At 36.1% G+C, this 25,260-nt stretch overlaps 1 protein-coding gene across 2 annotated transcripts in view; it reads right to left on the reverse strand.

Annotated features, from left to right (window-relative positions):
- Nucleotides 1–1,235: 1,235 nt before the first annotated feature.
- LOC149069926 (serine/threonine-protein kinase DCLK1) overlaps nt 1,236–25,260 on the reverse strand; it is a 108,846-nt gene continuing 84,821 nt past the window's right edge. Inside the window, exons 11-15 of one of the 2 annotated variants that reach the window (XM_089250204.1) lie at nt 24,266–24,343; nt 18,837–18,933; nt 14,402–14,485; nt 7,510–7,623; nt 1,236–2,292 (exon numbers count right to left, since the gene is read on the reverse strand). In XM_089250204.1, the coding sequence (XP_089106330.1) occupies nt 2,221–2,292; nt 7,510–7,623; nt 14,402–14,485; nt 18,837–18,933; nt 24,266–24,343 (445 nt within the window). In that variant the 3' untranslated portion in view covers nt 1,236–2,220. Of the gene's footprint in view, nt 2,293–7,298; nt 7,624–14,401; nt 14,486–18,836; nt 18,934–24,265; nt 24,344–25,260 lie in introns of those variants that run through there. The other variant, XM_089250205.1, reaches the window with a different exon arrangement.

The raw sequence follows: 25,260 nt of genomic DNA on the forward strand, positions 1-25,260 counted from the left end.
ATTGTTCGCAACATCCAGTTTCAAAATTTGGTCTTCCAGTTGTTTTACATGTCTTTCATATCCTAAAAAGCCAGGGCTGCGACTAGTTGTCCAGCGCCCCCAACTCATCCTTTAACTGCTATATGGCAAGGTGCGCCAAAATGCCGGTCTGCCCCGGGTGACAAAGTACCTAGTTGCGGCCCTGCCTGAAGCAAGCTAGGCCGTGGTTAAAATAGCATGTCATTCTTGGAGGTGACTTGGGCTCCAAGTATTCTAGGAATTTCGGAGATTAATCAGTGTGTAAAAATGGGGGAGGGGAGGAACATTAGATGTTCCATAATGAAATAAATTTCCGGAAACCTGAAAAGGGTGTATATGTATAATTGATTTTGTCTGCTCTCTATGCAAATTTACAATTTGGATTTATCGTCGCCAAATTCTGCATGTACCGAACGGGATCAGACTTAAACTTTTAGAGTAGCCTCGTCAGAGATGGGCAACAATGGTTCGTAAGCCTTAATAATGACTGGAAATGTTTACTTTGGTTCCCTAGCAATGAGTTTCCAACATGCATTTGCCTTTAAAATGGTTTGCCACTTCTTTAAACAGTATATGTATGATGGTTTGTCACTCAATTTTTCCAGTAACTGAAGGCAGCGCCGTATCATAGCTAGTACATATACTGATGAATTGCAAAGGATAAAGCACGAATGAACTTTAGCAGTTATTTTCACAGCTGTCCACGGGTTGCAATCCCAGACATGAGGTACATCTATAGCCCGGTATTCTGTTGCTGTTTGGCCAAGGGGTTCCTCAAAAAGGCGCCAATCAAGAAACATCAGACCAAGACTTTGGTTTACAGTGTTCACACTTCTTACACTGTCAACTCCCTCTAAGATTCCAATTTATCTTTATACAACCCATCACTTCCAGAAGTTTGTTCACACAGCTCAATAATCACCAGAAAGAAATAAAACGAGGAAAGTCTGGACAGCCGCGCGCGGGCCCCCTATTTTTGTGAAAAGGATCATTAATTTTGTGAAAAATAAGTAATTTTGTGCGAAGTGAAGTAATCTAATTAGTCTATCACAAAAGAAATGAAATTCCAAAAATTTATGGTTTCATTCATATAAAGAATCCATTTTTCAGGTCCAGAATTTTGTGAAAGTGTTTTTATAGATCTGAAATTTTGTGAAGGGTCCGGAAAACTGACCCATGTAAAAATAACTGTTGAAGAAAACCAAAAATACAGCAGTAAATATGTATAGGTAACTTTATTGTAATACAATTTTCTACAACTTGAAATATTTTAATTGTATAAAACCTAAATGCTCAGAAAATATGTTTCCGTATAAGCTTTCATACACAACCCTATAAGTTAAATTATCTATACAATATATATAACAAGGTTTTTTTTTTTACGCACTCGACAAATCTATACAATTCCATAAGCCCGTCACATAGCAAAGTTGAATGTCAAGATTTATTTTCAATTTTTCTATGACAGACAAGATACTTAAAATAATTTTCTGAAATCACAAACTCAAAATATAATTTCACATAAGACGCAAGAAAAGTAAGACGAAAATATAAACTGGCCGAAAAGAAATTCAAGCTATAAATCCTATTTTGTCAAACAAAATCTGAATAAATAAACTCAAAAACGAAGATTTCGAAACATGTATATATAACTATTTCCTGCAAATTATTTAAATGAAAAGAAAATCTAGAAAAAATTATCCTGCGCACAATTAATGCATAAATGTTAAGTTTTTAGGTTTATTGCTAAAATTTTTTAAATATTCAAGTTTCTCGAAAAAAAAATCTGGATGACGTGCTCTGTATCGAGCCATGATATTATCATTTAAAACTGAAGAAACAGTCAAAATGTGGACAATCACAAATACCAAAGAGAAAAAATAATATTGCAATACAAGTAATATTTTGATTTACGTCACGCTAAAAGAGAAAAAAAAAACCCATACAATTCGAACACTGGAAATTTAAATAAAATTACTGGGTTATGTATTAATGGCGAAAAAAAATTTCACGAATTCATAAACAATTGAAATATCTAAAAAAAAATGGATACTTTCAATAGATTTAAGGGGGTGTGCACACAATATGCAAGAAAAACTATTCACCGACACATAAAATAATTAAAGCTCACATTGTTGAGCGATTACAAACATTATCAAGGATCGATTATATCGTGCTGTCCTCTTAAAAGAGAATGTTTCGTCAGTATTCTTCAGGAGAACCCGGCTGGAAGAAACGCTTACTGAAAGTAGATTTCTTGTCGAGAGCAGTGGCCTACAAAAATTAAAAAAATTGATAATTAGTTACTTTATGCATTTCCACCAGTGAGATGTGCACCTATACACAGGGTGTGCCAGCTGAAGGTATCCAAAAGTAACAGTTTATAATGAAAGAATAATGAATTTATGATGCATTGAAGAGGGCAACTCAAGTTTATTTGCAAGATAATGAAATTCAACGCGAGCACCTTCAGTGCCTCGGCACGAGATCAAATGTCATTTCGATCACAGAATTTGAGGTCAAGGAAATACGTTTCCCTAGATATTATACCAAGAAATTAGGAATTAAACTCTGGTCCTCTTGCAGGGTTAACACATTCGACAACCGAGAAAGGACGTGCCGCCCTTAGCAACGTCACTTCCTAATTTTTACAACAGATGGCACCACTATTCTGACTAATAAAATTGACCACAATAATAGTTTCTCAACTAAAGCAGAAACACTAAAAAAAACTGGAAAAATTCTGGGAATTTCGGCAGCTGTTGGTAAATGAAAGAAAAAACAAACAAAAACACTCGTGTCAAGGAAGAGATGAGTTAATATTCAAGGGAAAAATCTTCCCTTCGGGAAAAAAAAGGCTTCCTTTTCCAAGGGGGAAAAAAAATTCCAAAAACCTGACAAAAGGGCAAATTTTCTGAAACGTAGGAGGAGATGCTTGAAATGACATCAAAAAGAAGGACGCCTGGTATCCCTATCCTAGTGTGAAGAACTGGGCAAGTGTCTACGATGCATACCACTGGAGACATGACCCAGCCTTCCTTAATCCATCAACTCTGTGGCATGAGACGACTTTTCTTTCAGAGTTCCCCAGAATATAAAATATCCAGAAAATCTATATCCTTGAATTAAGGGCTGAGAAAACGGTCTCACTCTGAATTTGAGGTGTTATTAAATCAACTGCTGCGAAATGTGGTGTTAACTTTTTCAAAACGAGAACTCTGATGTAATTGTCATCGACAATTTACAACTGAATGAATTGTGCCAGAAGTGTACAGTGTACCTAACACTGAGTGCGTATCTGGTGTTGTGCATGAATTTTTGGTACTGCCACCTATTTTCCAAACTGAGAGATATGCTTGAATAGTCATAGTTATAGGCAATTTAAATTCAGCTTGTCTAAGCATGCACTGAATCGCATCTTGTGGCGTCTCCACATGCTACTGCTACCGCACTGCTTGAGCACCTCAATCATTCCTCTGAAAAACGAATAGGTGCATATCAAAATGTGTCGTGCATAAGCTTTGCAACATGTATGCTGCCCTGTCTTCTGAATTTGAAAGCAACCTTGCATCTTGGCAGTTCATTTTGTCTGTACCATGTACTGTGCATGAATTTCAAATGTGAGATAAGCTCACGTTTGCACCTTGAATTTGGAAAACCAACTTCAGTTAAACACAGCCACGGCCCATATACGGGTAGAGCTGACAGGGCCTGGGACAATTACCATAATTTGTTTTCTCATGCTATAAATCCACTATAGAAGGGGGAGGAGGAACAGGATGTGGGGAGTCATGAACAGTGTCCCCATGCTGGCAGTTAAGTCAACTGCAAGTGTCTCAAAAGCAGCTTTCAACAGTTGCCATGCATGACCTTGGTAGAATCCCCTATCAAAAGTGCAGAATTTTTTTTGTAACTAAGCATGTGTGGTTCTTTCAGTATATAAGCCATTACTTTTGGATACCTTCTACACCACCGCCCTCTATATATTTAATGTCACACTGAGAAAGAAAAACTTTATTTTGTGTGGAAGATACATAATTCACAAAATCCAAAGAGTTCCTTATGATTATTCGTTAGCATTTAGCAGAGATTCACAACAAAACATTAAAAGCACTCGAGTGAATAGAATAAAAGGCTTACCTGGAACAAATAGGTGGAATCATCATAACGGCAGAGTGTTTCCAGGAAATGATTGGTAAACGGGCGGGTTGAGTAATCAGCAGCGAAGGTTCTCGAGTGTTAGATTTTGTTTTAGAGAAAGCTGCAAGTCTCGGGAGATTAATTATTAAATTTTGGCATTTATGAAAAAAGCTCTTCGTTTTTTTTTTAAGTATGGTTAGTAAAGAGCACAGATTGCACATGCAAGCATGGATAGAAAGAAAAGCCACTGAATAAGTTTCGATTTTCCAATGACTGCAATCGTAAACTGCATTAATAACCGATTAAGCTTACACAGCCATTGTCAATAGTTTCTCTGGCTAAAAAGACTGGTCAGTACCAAAAAAAATTCATTCCCATTTTTTTTATTTTTAACACTAAGGAGGTTCACATCATGAGTGTTTTCATTCTGCAACCACACAATAGAATTCCCCCAACCTCTCAGATTCATGTACTACCACTATCACTTGATGGTATCTAAAAATCTGGAGGAGTTTCTAGTGAATTCGTGATGGATGCTGAAAAGTTGTTACATGTGTATATGTGTGCCCCCTTACCCAAAAGCATTCATTGTATATACTTGTGTATAATACAGGTTGTTTTTTTGCTAAAAAAATTTGTTTAATTTGAGGTGGTCTGCTGATACACGTATCACATTGAAGAGAAAATCTTATACAGGAGTCGGCTTATACATGGATTTTCAATTTATTGCAGTTTTGGTGGTCCTGAAGTTGGGGGGTCAGCTTATACACAATTATATACATTATGTCCCATCTTAAGTTTAAGATGAGAGCTGCCATTCATATTAGGAGTGAAAATGACAGACGCTTGTTTTTTGTGTTTGTGCTCATGCAGTGTGTCTGCCTGCTCTGTACACACTTTTTCAAATCAGAAATCGGTTCTTTTTCAACCTTCAAAGTTAGAAAATCAAGTTCAAGTGCTGACACAAAAAGGTGTGTGTGTGTGCCCCGAGATGTTTAAATAGACTACTTGAATTCCCACCATTAGAAAGTGAAGCTTCACAGGACAAGGGTCTCCAGCCTGAAGAACACCTGACCCTCTTGTGCCAGGGCCAATGACAAAAGCAGCGAAACGACCAACTAGGTAACTCTTATCATCCCCCTTCACAGCCTCCAAGACTACTGGATGACGCTCATACAGCATCAGCAAGTCCATAACAGCCAATAAGGACCTGCCAGGATGGTAGACACTCGATAAATATGTGGTGCGATTGCAGAAGACAAACTTTGACAGCTAAATGATGTTTCTAGACTGCCAGGCTTTCTTCATGGCGATTGCCTTGAGGACAGTTCTCTGTGTAACATTTTTCTCATTCTAGAACGCAAACTTTGATGTCTCCTGATAACCACCAGCATTAAGAATGAAATGAGTCTAATCTCATGAAACACTGAGAATAGTTTATATCGACAACAACCCTTTAACCAGAGAAACATTTTACTGAGATGACGATAGTTTCATCTTATATTGCTCATAATTTCTGCTTCCCAGCCCTCCTATAAACAATATATTTAAATATTTAGTATGTTAAAAAACAGGAGATTTCAATACATTGATCATAATGCATGATCATGCAAGCTTAGTTAACCCAAAAAAGGGTTTCCATATCCTTCCCCTTGCACTGGAGCCAGAAATGTCCAATGTGTCCTTAGAAAAAAAATGAACATGGGGAAATGTTTGAATGTTTACTTTACCCGTTACTCTATGGAAGTTATTTTCCTAAAATGTTTTGTAACATGTGTTTTAATAGGGATACACATTTGTGTGCCACGCAAAACTTATTTTGCTAAGTTATCCAGCCAGCTGATAAAAAAAGTGAAAATTTCCATTTTTGTGTTTCTGGCACACAGGGAACAATATTATGTCTATAACCCTATCACAAAAGAAAATCCTGAAATATGGACATTGTATAGAATCCTTTAATACTGTACAGACAATTCTGGCAATTTGTCTCCAACCATAACGACAGAAATCCCTTTTAAACTATGTCAAAATTATGTTTGGTTTTTGGAATTGAAGACAATTCAATGATTTGCACTATTTCATTCAAATATGTTAATGTCTTAGAAACGAAACCTGACATCTTTCAATAGAACTGTTATCTAAGGATAGTGTTTATAGGTGTCGCAAATCTAGCCTCAGATGCAAAAAAGTACTAGAAAATTACAGGTTAATCTGAACATATTGTGCATGTCAATATTTTCCCTATGCTTGTTTTCGAAAAGAATTAACAATTGTTAAAATGAGCAATCACATACTCATTCAATGGCTTTGTTATTTTAATAGGAAGTAGGATCATTAAAAAAATAATAAAAATAAGACGCTCACACCTAGGCACTGATAAAAGGCAGTTAAGGTACTTTGGACTCATTACATCACCACAACTATACAGGGCTAGAACAATAAACATGCAAAAAAAAACAACACTTGCACACGTACAGCACATAACATGACTAGAAACATGCATTGAGACAAATTACATTTTAAAAAACGTTCTTATGTACACAATACCATAGAGAAAGTCGAGCAATGAAGATGAGATAGCGATTGCTTGCCAAATCTTCAGGTACATGCATTTTTGCTTTTTTTTCCTGTTTCACCGCTGTAGCACATTCCTCTTCTAGATTCGACTTTGGCTAGTTTTGTTTTATACATATAATTTTAAACGACTAGAAAAATATTTTTAAAAAGGTTTTTTTTTCCCTTTAAAGAGTGTTTTCAGGGCGATATCTACCTTGAATTAACTAGTGCACAAAACAAAATTATGAGCATGTGTATTTTGTAGATGTGACGACCTGAGAACGAGCATTGTGATAGGAAGAGATTGGCAGATTTTTAAAGACTGGTGGAAGAAAAGTTTATATGACGGTACTGGAATGTTGGCACACGATTTTTTATGCAAATTAGAATCGTTGTAGAGCTTCAAATATTTTGACTCATCATTTAAAATAACTAACGATGATTAAACCTCATATACGAAGTATATCTCGAGAAGGTATGTATGAATAAATATTCAGAGACATTCAACTATCACTGACATGAAAAAACATTCAATATTTTTGGCAAAAGAAAGAAAACCAAGCTTTATAAATTGTTTTTATTTTGGAATCACTATTTCAGTAAGTGAATGACTTGAAAAGTACAGATGCACTTTAGAACTGGTTGGATGAGCCTTTTAATAGGGAAGAATCATCAAAAATGAGATGCCATTTTATTTTCGATAGATAGAGGGAGGATAAAAAAAAATCCTAAGAGACGAATTGGAAGACTAGAACGAGGAGTGTGCTAAGCAGGCTCCATGCATCAACTACTTACAGCGATCAGAGCAATGCCAGCTGATTTCAGGGTGGGTTTGGGTTTATGATCAAAGTGCATGCTAAGTTCCCGAGACACAGCTGTCTGCATATCTGTATCATGTGCTAAACCAGCCTGGAAAAAAAATAAAATACTTGACTTTAATTAATCCTAAGATGCTAAAGCTTTTTTGATAGCAAACATTGCACACAAGCACAGAAGGGGAGGGGAAAAAAAAGACTAAGCAAAGTGCGCAGTGACCATGAAATATTTTCTCACAAATACATACTACAAAGGATTGAACCGCTGCAACACACAAGGTTACGCCTATGGACGGGCTTCAACTGAAAAAATTAAACCCACAGTATGCATTTTGAATACAGCTAGAAACAATAGTGTTATATTACCTAATATAGGGGCTCTCAAACTGTGTGCCTTTAACTTTTGTCAGGGACTGCGGCACTAACAAAGCTTTTCCTGAAGAGATTCTTCGTTAAACTACTGTGCGGGAACCATGACATATTTTCATGTGCGGGAACCACGGATAAGTGTTAATTAGGGAAAGTGACACCACAGGTGGAAAAAGTTTGAGAACCCCTAACCTAATTTACATCATAAAGGGGAAAATTCAGTTTCATATAATAACCATATATTTCATAAGGAAATGTTACACTACTAGTACCTTGTACTATTAAACATATGTTTATGCCCCAAAGCAGAATATGCCGAAGTCTGCGACGTACGTCACAGAACAATCAGTGTTATTGCAGAACAATCGGGAAGAATTTTAAGAAAAATGTAGAAAACACTATTATGGGAACTGCAGAACATTTCCAGTCAGTCGAGGGCTCATTGCAAAACAATGCAAAACATTCTGCTTTGGGGTGTTTATGGAATTTATGAACATATTTGATAAATATACTGATTTGTGTAGCTATAGAAAGAAAATTTTTAAATGAACATGTGAAAAAATGAATTTTTCAGATTGTGAAATGTTTAAAAACCTGATGTCTGAAATCAAAGTTGCTTGCACACACTTATTTAGGTTCAAGTAATTTTTCTTTTAATCAATAATATGAAAATGATGTAATCGAAGGTACACAACCTGCAAGGTTATAATATATTTTGGATTACAGTGACTGCTGTTACTGATGTGTGTGACGAAAGAAAAAAAAAATTTCTAGGATTTTCACAAATCTACCAATGATTTTACACATTATACAGGGTGTTCTGTTAATGGACAGACAAACTGAGAGGGTTGTTAGTAGGCATCAAGAGGAACAAAAATTACAATGGAACATGGTGTCGCAAACCACATTGAGAGGGTGAAAATCTGGAAAAATGCATGCAGGCTCTGAATCCAGAGGAGATGAAAGGTGGATGTCAATTGATCGCTGAAAGCGGTCGTGGGTTTTGCTCACCATATCTGAAGTAAGCAGTGTCACAAAATGCATGCACTGGGGTAGGATCATGTGCTGCGGACGACGTTTATGCAACGCCTGTGGACACACTGGAGGATCACCTAACGGGGATTGTCATCGCTGTGGCAGACATCAAAAGCATACCTGGTATCTTTAAGCGTGTCTGGGAATCGTTTTACATTGTTTTAGACTGCGCAATGACATCAGCAACCGCCACTTCCAACAACTCTTGTAATAATTAATCAAATAAATCTTTTTGTAGTTATTATTGTACTTTTATCTATTCCAGCGTGACATCGAAACCCGCATGTGTTTTTAGTGATTTTCACCCTCTCAACGTGGTTTGCGACGACAATGCAATTTTCGTTCCTCTTGATGTCCACTAACAACCCTCTGAGTTTGTTTATCCAATAACAGACCACCCTGTATAATGGCTCAATATACTTGAAACAAAAATGCCAAGACTTAGAAAAAATAATTTAAATCAACTATTTTTTCCATTTTTTGTAACCAAAAATATATACATTCTGAATATATTGAAATAAAATGCTGTGTGTTGTCATGTGGCCAGGTCCACGAACATAAAAATATATAAACTTACAAGACATAATATACATACTCACATGTATATATGTATAAGGTGTAGTTTCTGAATACGCGTTGGGCGAGGGAAATGCAATCCTGGGTGTACAGTAAGACCCAGATATTATCCAAGTTAATGTGAATCAGACCTACCTCAAATCCAAACCTTACAGAATTCTGAGGTTAAATTAAATAAAGCCATAAATGTTAGCAATTAAGTTTCACCGCATTTTTCAATGTAATGAGAAGATCAAATAAATATAAAGTTCCACGAAATGCTGTAAATGCAGCTGTACACATTCCATACAGTATACGTGACAGATACAAGATCACAAAGGCATACCCTGCAGAGATGCCACTGTACTCTAATTTACCTGGGTCTCTTATTCAAAAAATCTGGGTCCTTTGAATGAAAGTGGGTCCCTCTCAAAAAAAAAATTTACCTTGAAAAAAATTATGCCCCCCATAATTCACTGGTATCTCTTATAAATTTTCTTCCAGCATGCTGCAGGTCTTTGATCACCTTTCTTCGTTTGAGACTGAGTGGTGGGCCATGTTCTGGATAGAAGAAGGTATTTGTTGTGAATCAAGTAATTCATTTCTACAAACATGTTCTGTCCAAAGGTTCATTTACTTTCATTGTCTACTAATAAGAAAAGCTTGCAAAGAAAAGCCCATTAACACTGAGAATTTAACAAATGTAATAAATCTAAAACAAATATAGTTGATCCTGCTTATAACTTTTCCCCCACTTAATACAACTTATTTTATTTTCGTGGTCCTAACAATAAGTAATTCTCATTAAGATTTCCCGTTTAAAGTGTTTTCTTCTTTACGTTTTCTATGACGGTTTTTTGAAAAACGTTATAAGCAGGATCCACTTTAGTTAACAGTTGGAGGCACACATTTATATATTTACTAATAAATCAATCTGTAAACTCACTTCTGATTGACTTTACATTTTGTTTAAAAAAATCTTCTGATCAAATTTAAAGGATTCTCTCTCAGACACTTCATATTTCACTATTCATACTTTGATTTTCCTTGTAGAATGATTTTACTTTCCCTTCCTGATGGTCCACCACTCTGATCTGTCGCCATTTAACTGCCACATATTTTTACACCTGAATATGGGAGATATGTCAGATTTCTGTTGGAGAAACTTAATGTGCATGCAAAGCATTTGGCGTGTTTTGTGTTCAGTAGGTGGTGCTATCTATCTAGCGCCGCAACTAGGGAGGGAGCAGGCGGGTCTGGTGCCACGGGAGCTGAACCAGAAGGGTGTGCCGAATAGCAGGCTCCCAGTTGCGGCCCTGCATCTATCCTCCAAACTGGTAATGCATGCATGTGAAGTTTAATGTATACATATTTGTGTTGCAGGTCTCTGTGATCGCCGTGGCAACCAGAAGTTTCTTTCAAAGGGATAGCCAACTCAAAATTTGAAATCTTTAGAAAATCATGTTTTTAGCCAATTACCATTGCACAATCACGGGTTCCAAACCCGGATTTTCACCAAAAGCAAAATTGGGGGAGGGGTTATAAGGGGGCCGCTTCCCTTCTCCCCCAAGATCAAAAATTAAAAAATATTTTTCTAAAGAATCAAAATATTTGAATAAAATAATTTCTTTTACACTATCGGCTAATTTAAAATTGTTTGAGTGTTAGTGACCCAAACTTTCCGTAAAGAATTAGAGCTCCCCAAGACCGTGCATCTCTTTCTGAAAGAGCGCAAACCATCCCCAGATGGTCTCTCTGGGCAGTCAGCAGTCATGTCTGCCCGTCTAAAGAATTAGATCCTCTTGTGCCCCTCCAAAAGCCGATTCTGCGTACAGACTCATGATTTTCGCGATGTGAAACGGTGACACTGCTACATAGCAGCTAGATGACAAAACTGCGGATATTCAAGGTCCAGATTTTACAGATTCGTTTTTTTTTGACGATCTCAGGAGTGTTCTACAACTTGATCAGGCGTTCCGATCCTTTACGATTTAAAAAAAATTCATATTCACAATATTGTAGGAATAAGGCGAATTTACGCCGTATAGAGGCTGTCTTTGAATGCCGGTAGATAGCCGCGAAAGTACAAATTTCCGGTACATAATCGAAGAGGAGAAAATCCATAGGGGAATAGAAACTCAGAAATTTTACAACTACACGACCCCTCATTCAGGAAAGCAACTAAATATCCCTCATCTTATTCTTCACCAACCTGCTTGTATATCAATAGTGTGCAAAGTAGTAAAACCACTTTTTTTCAAGGTTGCGCGATCATGATAGACGGTAAAAAGAAAAAGGCGGTTTCTCTATTTTTTTCTTCTTAGAACTCAGAAAGAGCGCGTCCTGAAGGACAGGTGAACAAAATTTTTATGTGTTCTTTTCCGAAATTCCAGGTATTTGATGCATTATAGCGCGTCAATGACATCTCTGGCCTGTAAGGTACATCAGAACATCTGAAATAGTCTGTATGTGTTTACAGTTTACAACATTCTGTTCCAGACTCTGCTATGAAGCTGGGTTGGAAGCCAGATAAGTCTGATGGTAGAGTCTTGACGTTCATTCATTTATATTCAGTTTACAACATTTTGAAGATTACTTCACTTAAATCGCTTTGAACAATAACAGTTCAATGTATTGTCATTGAACACTCTTAAATGCTTCAGGGAGTACTGTGGTGCTAGCGAGCAATGGGTTGAAGATGCCTGTTCTAAAGTAATCCCACTTTTTAGGGCTTTAGTCTGTGCTAGACTGGAGCATGCCATAAGGTTTTAAAGACTATACCTACAGAAAGACAACTTGTTCTCTAGGTGTTATTGACCTCAACCAAGGTCTCCGCACAAAGCTTGTGGCATCACTAAGGTAGGCCATCTCACCTATAGCCATTAGATATAGTAGGGCAACGCATGCGGCATCTTGACCCTTTCCCTAGCATATACAATGACTATAAGTGACATGGCATACCACAGTGACGTCAGAAGCTTCGTGCCGAGGCCTTCTCTAGGTGGTGTTGAGGTGCAGAGAAGAGCCACATGCGCTCTTGTTGGTACAATAAACTTGAGCTGTGACAACAGACTTGATTTTTTTGAATATGTTTGCATTGGAAGAATCTAGGTGGCGAAGAAATATAATGGAAGTTTTTAAATTTTTCAACAGAATGGATAGGATGGACCACAAGTTAATACACAGTCAAGTGAGTGTTTGGGCAACGGGGGATGCCAGTATTGTTTATTACGGGATAATTCCAGGTTGTGGTGTAGCAGTGAATTTTTTCTCTAACAGGGTAGAATAAATGGAATAGCTTACCCAGGGAGTTGTAAATTCTACCACAACTAACACACATAAAAAGAAATGTTTATAATCGGATGAATTAAAAAGTTATCCATACTTAGATAAGAACCAATGTTTATGGGCTGTGTATTTCACTATAATCATTAGTTTTTATGAATTTTATTTTCCTTTAATGTGTATAAGTTTTATCGTGATAATTGCTCTTATTTTGTGGAGTTGCTGTATTTTAGTTATATTGGCATCCATATTTTTTCAATCACTTTATTGGGCATTTTTCCTGTTAATTTTTAGTGTATGGAAGGTATAAGTACAAGTAAAGGAAGGTATTTCCTTTCAATATATTTCTTTACAAAAAAAATATTTAAGAATTTGTATGTCGTGGAAGAGGGGGGCACGAGCCCTCCATGCCGCCCCTACTGACTGGTTATTTCCATCGCCCCCCTGGTGTGTGGCGATACTTACCATTTTGGGAAACGCTGGACTACTTTCACAGCTTATAAAGCTCTTATTGAATGTGGAAGCATTCTGAATCAGTTTATCACAACACAAATTGATTTTGAAAATTGGATAAAATGCCTTATGAAAAGTATCATGGACAGACGTGCCAACTTTTGAAATCCAGAAATCCGGAGATTCTCCCGAGGGGGTGGGGTGACCCCCGACACTCATAGACTCCATCAAAAAAAATTTTAATAAATTAAGAAAAAGTTACATTCTTTCCCCCCCACCCTCCAAGGCACGTTCTGCATTGCTCCTGAGAAGAATATAATTCTATGCCAGTTTTTCCATGCAGAATAGAGAAATCACATCTACATACTGTTAATAAAGTATGTGTTTCCTTTCGTGGATGCTATCAGTGATTGATTATCTTGGGTATTTGAATTCTTAAAAGCTTTATATTCATTAAGCTGTATATAGCTTAAAGTTTTATATTTTCTTTCTGAAGATGTTTAATCGGAAGAAACGATTTAAAAAATTCAAATTACAAAGCTGCGGACGATGCCCCTTATAAGTGATTGCCAATAAAAGCTACGAAAACAAAGTCGCGTCTTTGCCAGTTGCTTAAATGCTGTCACAAAAACTTTTTTTTACGGCTGCTCGATGAAAATGACTTTGGCTGTCCTCTACGGGTGTTTTCCCTAACGACGACGGTAATTATTGACGCCACGACAACGTGAAATCTAATTTTCTGCCAAAATCCAGAGAAATTTTAACAAATCCGGAGCGCGGGAGGAAGGATAAAAAATCCGGAGTCTCCCACCTAAATCGGGAGAGTTGGCAGGTCTGCATGGATAATTGAGGTTCCAAGCATGGATATTTGAGGATAATTGTATTTAGCACCCCCAAATGTATGCAAAGACATAATAGATGATTGTAAAAAAATGACACGATTAGAGCCAATATGGAAAGTTGGTCAACAAACTAAAAAAGGTAGAGGAAAAGCAGGTCTAAGAAACATTTACAGAATAACATTTGCCAAATAAAAGAACAGTGTTGTGCTTTAAATAATGTTTGCTACTTAATTATAAAAATACATATACTATATGCTTGTGCACAATATTTGCATCTATTAATTGAGATTACTACTACTGATTAAATAAAAGGTGATGTAGACTAACACTTACCGTGCAGACCCATGGATGGGAGAGAGTTTGTATAGCTGAAAACCTCTCATCTGGATTAACTTGTAACATTTTGCTTATTAATTCCTGCAAGAATAAAATGTGAAATAACCATTTAAAAACAAAATAGTAATGAATATTGAAGTAAGTCAAAGTTTCACACAAGAACATTTACGAAAAAAGTATGCCTCTGTACAGAGTACAGATGCAAAAAATTATGGTGCAAGAGATAAACTCTTCGAACTTTGTTTTGATTATTGTTGCACTATACAGTCATTTCATTTACAAAGTCAACTAATTTTCTATTCACAGATGACAGACACCCTCAGTCAGCCACACTTTCATAAGGCTAAAACCCAATCAGAGTCATCTTAACACATGGAGCTCCACCCAGCCACAAGTTCATATAGAAACCTTGTGATAATTAGATTTGGCACCATGATTTTCAAGATTAATTGTGGCAATTGGTAGGGAGGACTACTTTGAAAAAAGTAGGGTCCCTTATGGAGCTGTTAAGATAGCTCAACTGGCTATAAACATTTATAGCCAGTTGAAACACAATAGGTTGACCCAATCAACTGATTTAAATGCCCTATGTGTAAACACTGCACTGTGACTTTACCCAATCAACTCGTATGATGTGACGTTCATATCATAGCTATTTATAAAGTTGTATATCTTTATGTAACTTCCAAGATAGCTAACAGGGGGCACGTGAACATCACTTCATACAAGTTGATCGGATTAACATCTTAACAGTTTTTGTCCAAACACTGTTAAGGTGCTTTAAAAGGGGACTACCCTGATTTTTTTGATTTTTTTTATTTGCAAAAACAAACACAAAATACATATAAAAGACAGAACAAAAGCACATAGAAAGAACAACACATGAACACAATAAATACTGATATTGGACCCCAAGGGAAATAACGTCCTTTCAGGCAGCCCTATGGATTAAATTATATTTTGCCGCCAATTTTTTTTTTCTTCTAAGTACTGTACGTTATGTTAATAAATGTTATGTAATAGTATATGAATATTTCAAAAATTTATGCACACTAAAAATTTGAATTGTGAGATCTGAAATTGTTGAATCACGATATTTCTTGTATAAATAATTAGTCTATGAAATAAATTTTCCTTTTCGTTTCACAAAACCTTCATATATACACATACATACTCACATGACTACGTACATGCTCATAGAGATACACATATATACACACATATATATCCTTTTTATTTATTTTTATTTTCTTATTATTTATCTTATTTTATTTTTGTATCATGACATCATAATAAATGTTTGTTTATTTTAGCTATGATTAAATTATTCCAATATTTCCCATTGATGTCACTATTTATATTGTATTTTATGAAAACAATCTTAAAATATATTTTCGTAATTTTACGTACATGAAAGCATCATATTTATTGTTACAATTATGAGCTGTCGACTGAAATGAATTCATTATTTTTGGAGCAGTAAACAAGAAACATTTTTGAAAAAGGTGTTTGTTTGTTTTTGGGACTTAAAATTCATGTTTGATTCTTGCCGAAGTTCTGTTTGTTTTCTTCTTTAACCAGTTATTGTTTTTGAACACAAAATTTATAAGTCTGTAAATGTATACCTGTCTAATGTCCAATGTATGGCAATTGATATTGTTATCGCACGTGTTACATGTTTGTATTAGTGTTCTTGCTTTGTTGTAAGTGTTATTTAATTTCGAAATATTGGTTAGGTAAGCCCCACCCCAGGCACATAATCCATAGGTTATAATTGAATAAATCCATGCATAAAAAATGTCCTTTAAAAAATCTCTATAAATTAAAATATTTAATAGATGAAGTAAAACTATATAAAATCGGATTTTATTAGTTAATTTATCACATTGCAAGTTCCATTTTAAATCGTCCTGTACAATAACTCCTAGGTATTCATATTGGTGCATTGTTTCTATTTCATGACAATTGCAGTTCTGTTTGTTGTTGGCAAGTGTGAATTTTAATGGAGATCTCGAAATTGGAGTTTGTTTCTTGTTTTAATGCATTGATACTGGGTTGTGTACGTTTAATTCGAGTTTGTTTTCGGTCATCCATTGATTAATATATGAGGTCTCTTTGTTTTTTCTATAAAGGTTCTCAAAGTTGTCATCTTCCACGTAAAGAGCTGTATCATCAGCGAATGATACAAGTTTTCCATTTAGATTCAGCAAACAAAAGTCATTAATATAAATCAAAAATAATGTAGGGCCCAAAACTGATCCCTGAGGGACACCCTTTTGAACCTGTAGGTATTAGCTTATTTGCTTATTAATGATGACTGCCTGTTGCCTTCTAGAATAATAAGTTTTGAACCATTCCAGAATACGTCCTCAAACACCAGCTTTATGCAACTTTTGTGTTAATATATTTAGATCAACATTATCAAACGCTTGTTTTAAATCCAGGTAGATTATCATAGACTATTTATTATTGTATCCTGTATTCATGTATTGACCAAGTTTGATTATTGCCATTTCTGTATTTTTCTTCTGTTGAAATCCATACTGATTTGGTGCAAAAAAATTATGATTTAGAAAATTTACAACTTGTTTGTTCATATGTTTCTCTATTACTTTAGAAAAAAATCGGGAGAACTGAAATTGGTCTGTAATTATTCATATTATTAGGATCTCTTTTTTGTAAATTGGGTAAACAAGGGAATATTTCATTTCGTCATAGAAGTAACTTTCTTTGATTGACAAGTCAATTAGATGTTTTAATACTTCAATGTGATAGAATGAAATTATTTTTAGCATTTTCGATGTTAAGCCATCATAACCAATTGCTTTAAAATCATCTAAATCATTTGTTAATTTTTTTAAAGTAGGTATATCAATATCTATAATTGCTATTGAGTTTACAATATTGTATATACTTTCATGTTGACGTGTGTATCCTATAGTATTGGTATTCAAGTTTCTATCAATGAATTCCTTATTAAAGTCATTTGCTAAATATTTAGGATCATAATGGATTGGGAGTATTTGTTTTCTGTTATTTTTATTGAGTATAAAAGTATTTATACAATTCCGTTGTTTTCGTTTGTCTCTATTGCATTCAATAAATTTGTTTTTTTTAGATGTTCTTGTTTAGCTTTTTTTATTTGAAATTTTAACATTTTATCATAATTCTTATATTTATTTTTATATGCAAGTATGTTGGGATATTTCCTATATTTTTTATATAACTTTTCTTTAGTATTTATCTTCAGTATGAGATCTTTAGTAATCCACTCATTTTTTCTATTACATTTACATTGTTGTGTTTTGGTCCAGAGGTTAAAATTGAGTGAGATAATATCTGTAAACCGTTTATATTTTTGTTTGGTTTCTTTTTCTGAGAAAACATTTACCCATGGCATTTCATTTCATTTATCGCCCAAAATGAAATGAAATGCCATGGGTAAATCAGGGTAGTCCCCTTTTAAAGCACCTTAACAGTGTTTGGACAAAAACTGTTAAGATGTTACCCTGATTTACTCATGGCAGCTCAAGCAGCTTATTTTTCTATGCCAATCCAGTGATTTGCTCGGCTTTTTCACATTTTTAAATTTGCAGTGTTTGTAACAGATGGCTCTAGTAATCCAGTAAAGATTGGATTGAAAACAAGTGTACACTGGTTTCAAGGTCACGTTTTACTGCTTTTCGTTTATGTGGGAAAAGAAGCAAATTTTGTTTGCACTTTCACATTTAGTATCAAACGTTGCAAATACTTTTTTTTTCCAATTCTGTGCTAAAACAAAAGAATGAGTGACAGTGAGCAGCTCATAACAGAATATTCAGTTTAGTTAGAGTTCCGTTAGTTCTTGAGGGAAAAACCAACTTTAAGTAAAAATGCTTTTTTGCTGTAATTAAAAATTATAAATTAATAAATTCAATGCTAGTAAGGGTGATATTCACTATAAGTGAACAAACTATGTTTGAGTGAACAACTAAGGTCACAATTTTTACATAGAATTTCGCCGTCTCATAATTTGCATTGTCAATTAAGGTTTTCATCAAAAATCTGTCATTTAAAAAATAGACATTACATAGAACACTTGGAGCTCTGTGTGTACTACGCAAGAACTTCACTGCCATTACAGGAAAATTAGTTAATTCAGTAAATAAATTAAAAGGCCAATGGGCTTCACAAAAGAAATAATTTTTTAAAAAAAGTCAGCAAATCAAAAGGGTTGGGAACTACTGGTTTAGGGAACCTCATGATTGGTGGTAGGCTGGTACTTTCAACCATACAGGAAGTCTCAGAACATCACCTTGCTGGGGTCCCACGATATTGTTGGAAATGACACTCCCTGCCTTAACAAACTATTCTATATAATTTATATTTTATATCATTTTATATTATTTGCCTTATACATTATACCTAAAAATAATGTACAATAAAGATTTACTTTTGCTGAATCTGACACTTCATTCCAGTAAGGAGGAGTGAATTCATATTTCCCAGCCAGGATTTGGTCGAAAAGCTCGTCCTGGTCATTGTTTTGGCTGTTCAAATTGAAAAAAATAACATTCAAAGTTTTTGCAAGAAAGAAAACAGAAGTTACAATATATATAAATTACGATATTTTTTATAAATGTACCGAGGCTATAAATTTTTATGGAAAAAAATTTCCTGTTGTGAAATAACGTGTCCAGAAAATTCACCGCCAGCAATTCACCGACAACAATTCACCGCCGGAAAATTCACCGACCAACAATTCACCGCTAGGAAAATTCACCGACCAACAATTCACCGCCATGCTATTCACCGCTAGGAAAATTCACCGACCAACAATTCACCGCCATGCAATTCACCGCTAGGAAAATTCACCGCTAGGAAAATTCACCGACCGACAATTCACCGCCATGCAATTCACCACTAGGAAAATTCACCGCTAGGAAAATTCACCGACTAGCAATTCACCGACAACAGTTCAATGCGAGGGAGTGAGCGATTGAGTTACTGAGTGAGTGACTGAGTGACCGAGTGAGTCAGTGACTGAGTGACCGAGAGAGTAAGTGATTGAGTGACCGAGTGATTGATCCAGTGACCGAGTGAGTGAGTGACCCAGTGAGTGACTGAGTGACCGAGTGAGTGAGTGAGTGACCGAGTGAGTGAGTGACTGAGTGACCGAGTGAGTGACTGAGTGACCGAGTGAGTGACTGAGTGACCGAGTAAGTAAGTGATTGAGTGACCGAGTGAGTGACTGAGTGACCGAGTGAGTCAGTGATTGAGCGACCGAGAGAGTAAGTGATTGAGTGACCGAGTGATTGATCCAGTGACCGAGTGATTGATCCAGTGACCGAGTCAGTGTTTGAGTGACCGAGTGAGTGACTGAGTGACCGAGTAAGTAAGTGATTGAGTGACCGAGTAAGTAAGTGATTGAGTGACCCAGTGAGTGACTGAGTGACCGAGTAAGTCAGTGATTGAGTTACCGAGTGAGTGAGTGACCCAGTGAGTGAGTGACTGAGTGACCGAGTAAGTAAGTGATTGAGTGACCCAGTGAGTGATTGAGTGACCCAGTGAGTGAGTGACCAAGTAAGTAAGTGATTGAGTGACCGAGTGACCCAGTGAGTGACTGAGTGACGAGTAAGTAAGTGATTGAGTGACCGAGTGAGTAAGTGATTGAGCGGGTGAGTGAGCAATCCAGTAGTGACTGAGTGACCGAGTGAGTATGTGATTGAGCGGGTGAGTGAGTGACCCAGTAGTGACTGAGTGACCGAGTGAGTAAGTGGTTGATCGAGTCAGTGAATGAGCCAGCGAGTAAATTGGTTAGTGAGTGATGGAGTGAGTGAATTGGTAAGTGAGGGAGCGAGTGAATGGTCAGTAAATGAGTGAGGGAGTGAGTGAATTGGTTAGTTAGTTAGTTTTTAACGTAGTAGTGTCACAAATGATTAAAAAATCCGATTGTTCCGAAAACGTATTTATGATGAAGTGTTGATTTGAAGACACTTGGATCGGGCGTCCTCTTCGTCCTGGTGGTCGTCGCGCTTTGACATCGACATTCGGAACTGCTTTCAAGGAACGCGTAACGATTTACCAACAATTCTATAGAAGGATGGCATCGAGCGTTCCAACAGCAATTATCTGCTCACCACCCAGATATATGGAAGTTCATCGGTGCCATAAAAAGAGAACAGAGTTTGAATGAAGTTCGGATGGAGAAAATTGTAAGTGGACAAAAACCATCACATTGATTAGGAGAAAGAAATACCGGGACTCTGCGCAGAGATTAAAGAATTTAGTTGATAAGTATCATCAAGGATGTGACATTAAAGACTGTTTGAGAGGTATAGCTCATAATGTATCATTTTAATTATGATATCAATATTTGTGAGAAATGAATATTTTTCTCCCGTTTTTTCTTACATTTGCGTGTTATCTGCTTTTCTAGATTAGTAGATTGGAACCCTTTAATTATAAATATGTAAGGAAGGAAATCATGTCGAATATTGTTAAATAAATACTGTATGTTTTGAATGAAAATTTTGTCAGATATTACTAATTAAATATTGTAGGTTTTGATTGAAAATTACCAATTAAATATGTATGTAATGAAAACTGTGTGAAAATTATCTTTCTAAAATACTCCTCTAACATTGCCCAAAAAGAATGTCATTTTTTATATCGTTTTTTGAAGCTGTGGTTCCGTGAGTTTCAGTTTTTGAAAATTTTATTTGTCACCCAAGAGTCCACTTATGTCCACCTTATGTCCAAGAATTGGATGTTTAAAACGAGATAATTTCATACGATTTTTGAACTCACGCATATAATTTTAAACAATATGAGGCTATGGCTTTCTTTTACCCGTTTTGCTGATTGAGAAAATTAAACTTATCTTTATATTCACTTTATTTCATTAATTTGTTTTCCAGCATCAGTAGTAGGACATAATTATATGGCCTCTACAAAACGAACTGCGTCGTAGTGAACTAATATGAGGTGGGGATCATACATAATCACCGGTAAATGTTAGAAAATAACTAAAAGAGCTCTAGAACAATATTCTAAAAGTGAAAGCAATACAGCCAGACTCGGTTATAACGCCGAAATCCCGCGAAATCTTCGATGTCGTTATAACCGAGTTTAACTGTATTTAAAATACTGGTTTTAATAGGTGTGGCATCATCAACAACCAATTTCAATCCACTGCTGGATGTAGGTGCTCTCCTTAGATTTCCCCTCAAACGAAATGCGATATTTTATGAAATTTTCGGAACTTCTATATGGTAATATTGCAACAAAAAATTAAACAAAAAATTCAAGAAAACTTCGACTATAAACGAGTAAAACCGTGACATTTTTCAAAAAGTCTGGATGGAGAAGAAAAAACAGAAAAACCGAACTGTCACGGAAAATACGAGACAAAATGCAGGACATGTGGTCACCGATGCTTAGACTAGATTTTTAAAGATTTGTAAAATCACCCCTACCAACAGCGAGCTCTAAATCCACCCCCGTCTTCAACATATAGGCTTGTGTCATCTGCGAATGAAATTATTTTACCGTTCTACTTAATTTTACATAAATCATTAATATAAACTAGAAATAATTATGACCCAAGGGCCGATCCTTGTGGGACTCTTTTCATTATATTTCAAATGTGCTGATTTTACCATTTATTATGGCAGCTTGTTTCCTATTGTAGTAATATGTTTTAAACCAATATAGTACATTACCTCATTTGCCTGCTGAGAAGTGTTTTTATTTGTTAGAATATTTAAATCAACATAATCGAATGTTCGTTTTAAGTCTAAGACTAAGTCAAATGTCAAAATTCAACCCCCCTAATAAAGGGGGGGGGGGTTCAAAGGTTATATGGAGTAATCATCACTGAGCCGAAATCCCTGAAGCCATAAATATAAAATTTAGTAAGCATTATATTTTATTACCAGTTGTTATCCGCGGCTTCGCTCTCGTGTGTTTTTGCAATCTCAAAATTACTCTCACCTCATAACCCCCATGGGTGATGAACTTTCAGAAATCCTGTCTTAGTGTGTATGTACATTATAAAATATAATACTAACTAAATTTCATATTTATGGCTTAAGCGACTTCGGCTCAGTGCTGATTGCTCCATATAACTTTTGAAACCCCACTTAGGGGGTTGAATTTGGAAAAATCCCTTCTCAATGAGTCTATATTACAATATTGATCTAATGTCATATTTATAGCTTCAGCTGTTTCGGCTCGGCATGATTTCAACGTTGACCGCCCCCTCCCCTCTTATGACGCCCTTAGGTTGTCGAATATGGAAAAACCATTTCTTAGTGAGTAGTGAGTCTTTACGTCTTGAAAAAAACTATTCACAAAATTTGATATTTACAGCTTCAGCGGTTTTGGCTCGGCGATGATGAATCAGTCAGGACATGGTATTTTATATACAGTACTAGGGGGCTCTGCTCCCCTACCACCTTTGGCGGCCAACCCCCCCCCCCCTTTTCCTCTTCATAACATATCTTGTTTATTTCGTTTCACTTCATCAGCGTGCTATGGAAAGGGACACGTGAAAGCACCAGCTTACAGAAGAAGCGAATTTTATAATAATAAAGCAACAAAAAACAAATGTGATTCATCAAGTAACCCCAGAAAACTTCCCCATGGGGGGTCCCCAAACTCCAATTCGTTGAATTGTAGTGGGGGTACTGACTATTTATCTCGGGCTACCGATGTCTTGCAAATTTTACAATGTTAAACAACAAAAATCAATGAGATTCATCCAGGGACACCCGAAATGAAACCTGTCAACTTTTCCATGGGGCCCCGACCTGAAGGCTTGTCGGACATACCCCCTGTAAGTGGCCACGAAAATTTTTAATTTTTATCAATTTTAAAACGAATAAATCCAGGGCCCACATCTAGTAACGGGGACCCAATACGCAGATATTTAGTGGGGCACCCAGACACTGGATTTATCTCGGGCTTCCGCTGTTGAAAATTCTACAATGTTAAACGACAGAAAAGAATGAGATTCATCCAGTGCCCCCAAAATGAAACGAGACCCCTGACTCGGAAGCCAATCGGGCATCCCCCTGTGAGGGCCACTGCAAATATTCATTTTACCAACGAATAAAATCCAGCAACCCGAATCCGTATCATCTGAATTTTTTCTCATAAAGTCATTATTTAAACTTTCCGCCATATCTTTAGGATATGGCACTTACTCACTCAATAGATCACTCACTCACTAGATCGCTCACTCACTCACGGACTGACTTACTCGCTCATTGAATCAGTAACCCACTCGCTCACTGAATCACTTACTCACTCGGTCATTCAGTCACTCACTGGGTCACTCACTCGCTCATTCCCTCGCTAACTGACTCGCATCGAACTGTCGTCGGTGAATTGCATATCGGTGAATTGTTGGTCGGTGAATTTTCCTAGCGGTGAATTGCATGGCGGTGAATTGTTGGTCGGTGAATTTTCCTAGCGGTGAATTGCATGGCGGTGAATTGTTGGTCGGTGAATTTTCCTAGTGGTGAATAGCATGGCGGTGAATTGTTAGTCGGTGAATTTTCCTAGCGGTGAATTGCATGGCGGTGAATTGTTGTCGGTGAATTTTCCGGCGGTGAATTTTCCGTAAACCGTGAAATAAGGTAAATGTACATTATCTTACAAGATGATGTATATTTACCTAGTTACACCATAGTTACATATAAACAAATTGGAGCACGATTCTAAGCTTTTTCTACATTGTTTCCCCAAAACAATTGTAAACATCATTTCTGAAGAAAATTAAAGCTGTTCCTTAAGTCTAAAAGAAAAAAGACCAACTATAAACATATATTTGACTTACTCTCCAACATAATTCATCAATGAAAATATTTTCAGTACCTTACAAATGGTGGAAATCCACATAGTAGAATATAAGTTATAACACCGGCAGCCCAAATGTCTACTTTCAGGCCATACCTAAAAATATTTCAGTACAAGAATACATCAATCAGAATTTGAAGGTAACACTTGGTTTAAAAAATTGGCATTGAAAATGTTTTGATGTTTCGTGACAATGCCAATAAGTATTGAAGAAAAAAGTTATTTCCTAAGCTTTTGGTGAACTAATTTTTTTTCTTGTTTACACATAAATCTAGCTTCTAATCAAAATGTCTTCCAACAATTACAAAAGAATATAGTAGAACTTAAGACGTAACATCAACAGGAATAATTCTAAATAATTGTTGTATTTATAATACAGTGGATGTTCATTATAACAAACCCCCCCCCCCCCCTCCATTTTGTTCCACAAAAAACAGAGGTCGCTATGTTACGAGGTTGTTATATGAAACATTTAAAAAATATATTTTAATATCTTTGAAAGATTAACTTCTCAAGAAAGGATTTTGCTATTTTGGCTCTCTACATCAATTTCTAGTCGACTTCTGCCAAAATGTTTAATCTGAAATCAAATGTATAGTGCTTTATTTATAAGTCAGTCAGGTCGAATGGAATAACTTTCATCATGAAAACATAAGTTCACTTGTCTGAAATTGAGCAATGAAATTTAAAATAAGATGAAAAATCTACCACGTGGGAAGTGGGGGTGACCTACCATATGTGAAAGTAAAACAGAATGTTGAAAGAAAACCACCCAATCATTTCCCAAAAGCTCAGTGTGTGCTTAGCTATGGTTCACGTATGATCTAGTAATGGCACCAGTCAACCATCGGATATTCCATAAAAGCGACAATGCTCTATCTTTGAACCATTTATATGTTCCATACCTTTCTTCAAGCATCATAAATCTCGATCAGACACACTAAAGGAAGGAATTTGCACGTCTTTCCAAAAACAAAAAATGAGATGGCCGAGCTGAGTTTGGTCGTTGTAAT

Source organism: Pholcus phalangioides, unplaced genomic scaffold (genome assembly GCF_987345545.1).
Source record: "Pholcus phalangioides strain wild (caught in Gottingen) unplaced genomic scaffold, Ppha-v1.0 ptg000022l_1, whole genome shotgun sequence".
In the NCBI taxonomy this organism is placed as follows: domain Eukaryota; kingdom Metazoa; phylum Arthropoda; class Arachnida; order Araneae; family Pholcidae; genus Pholcus; species Pholcus phalangioides.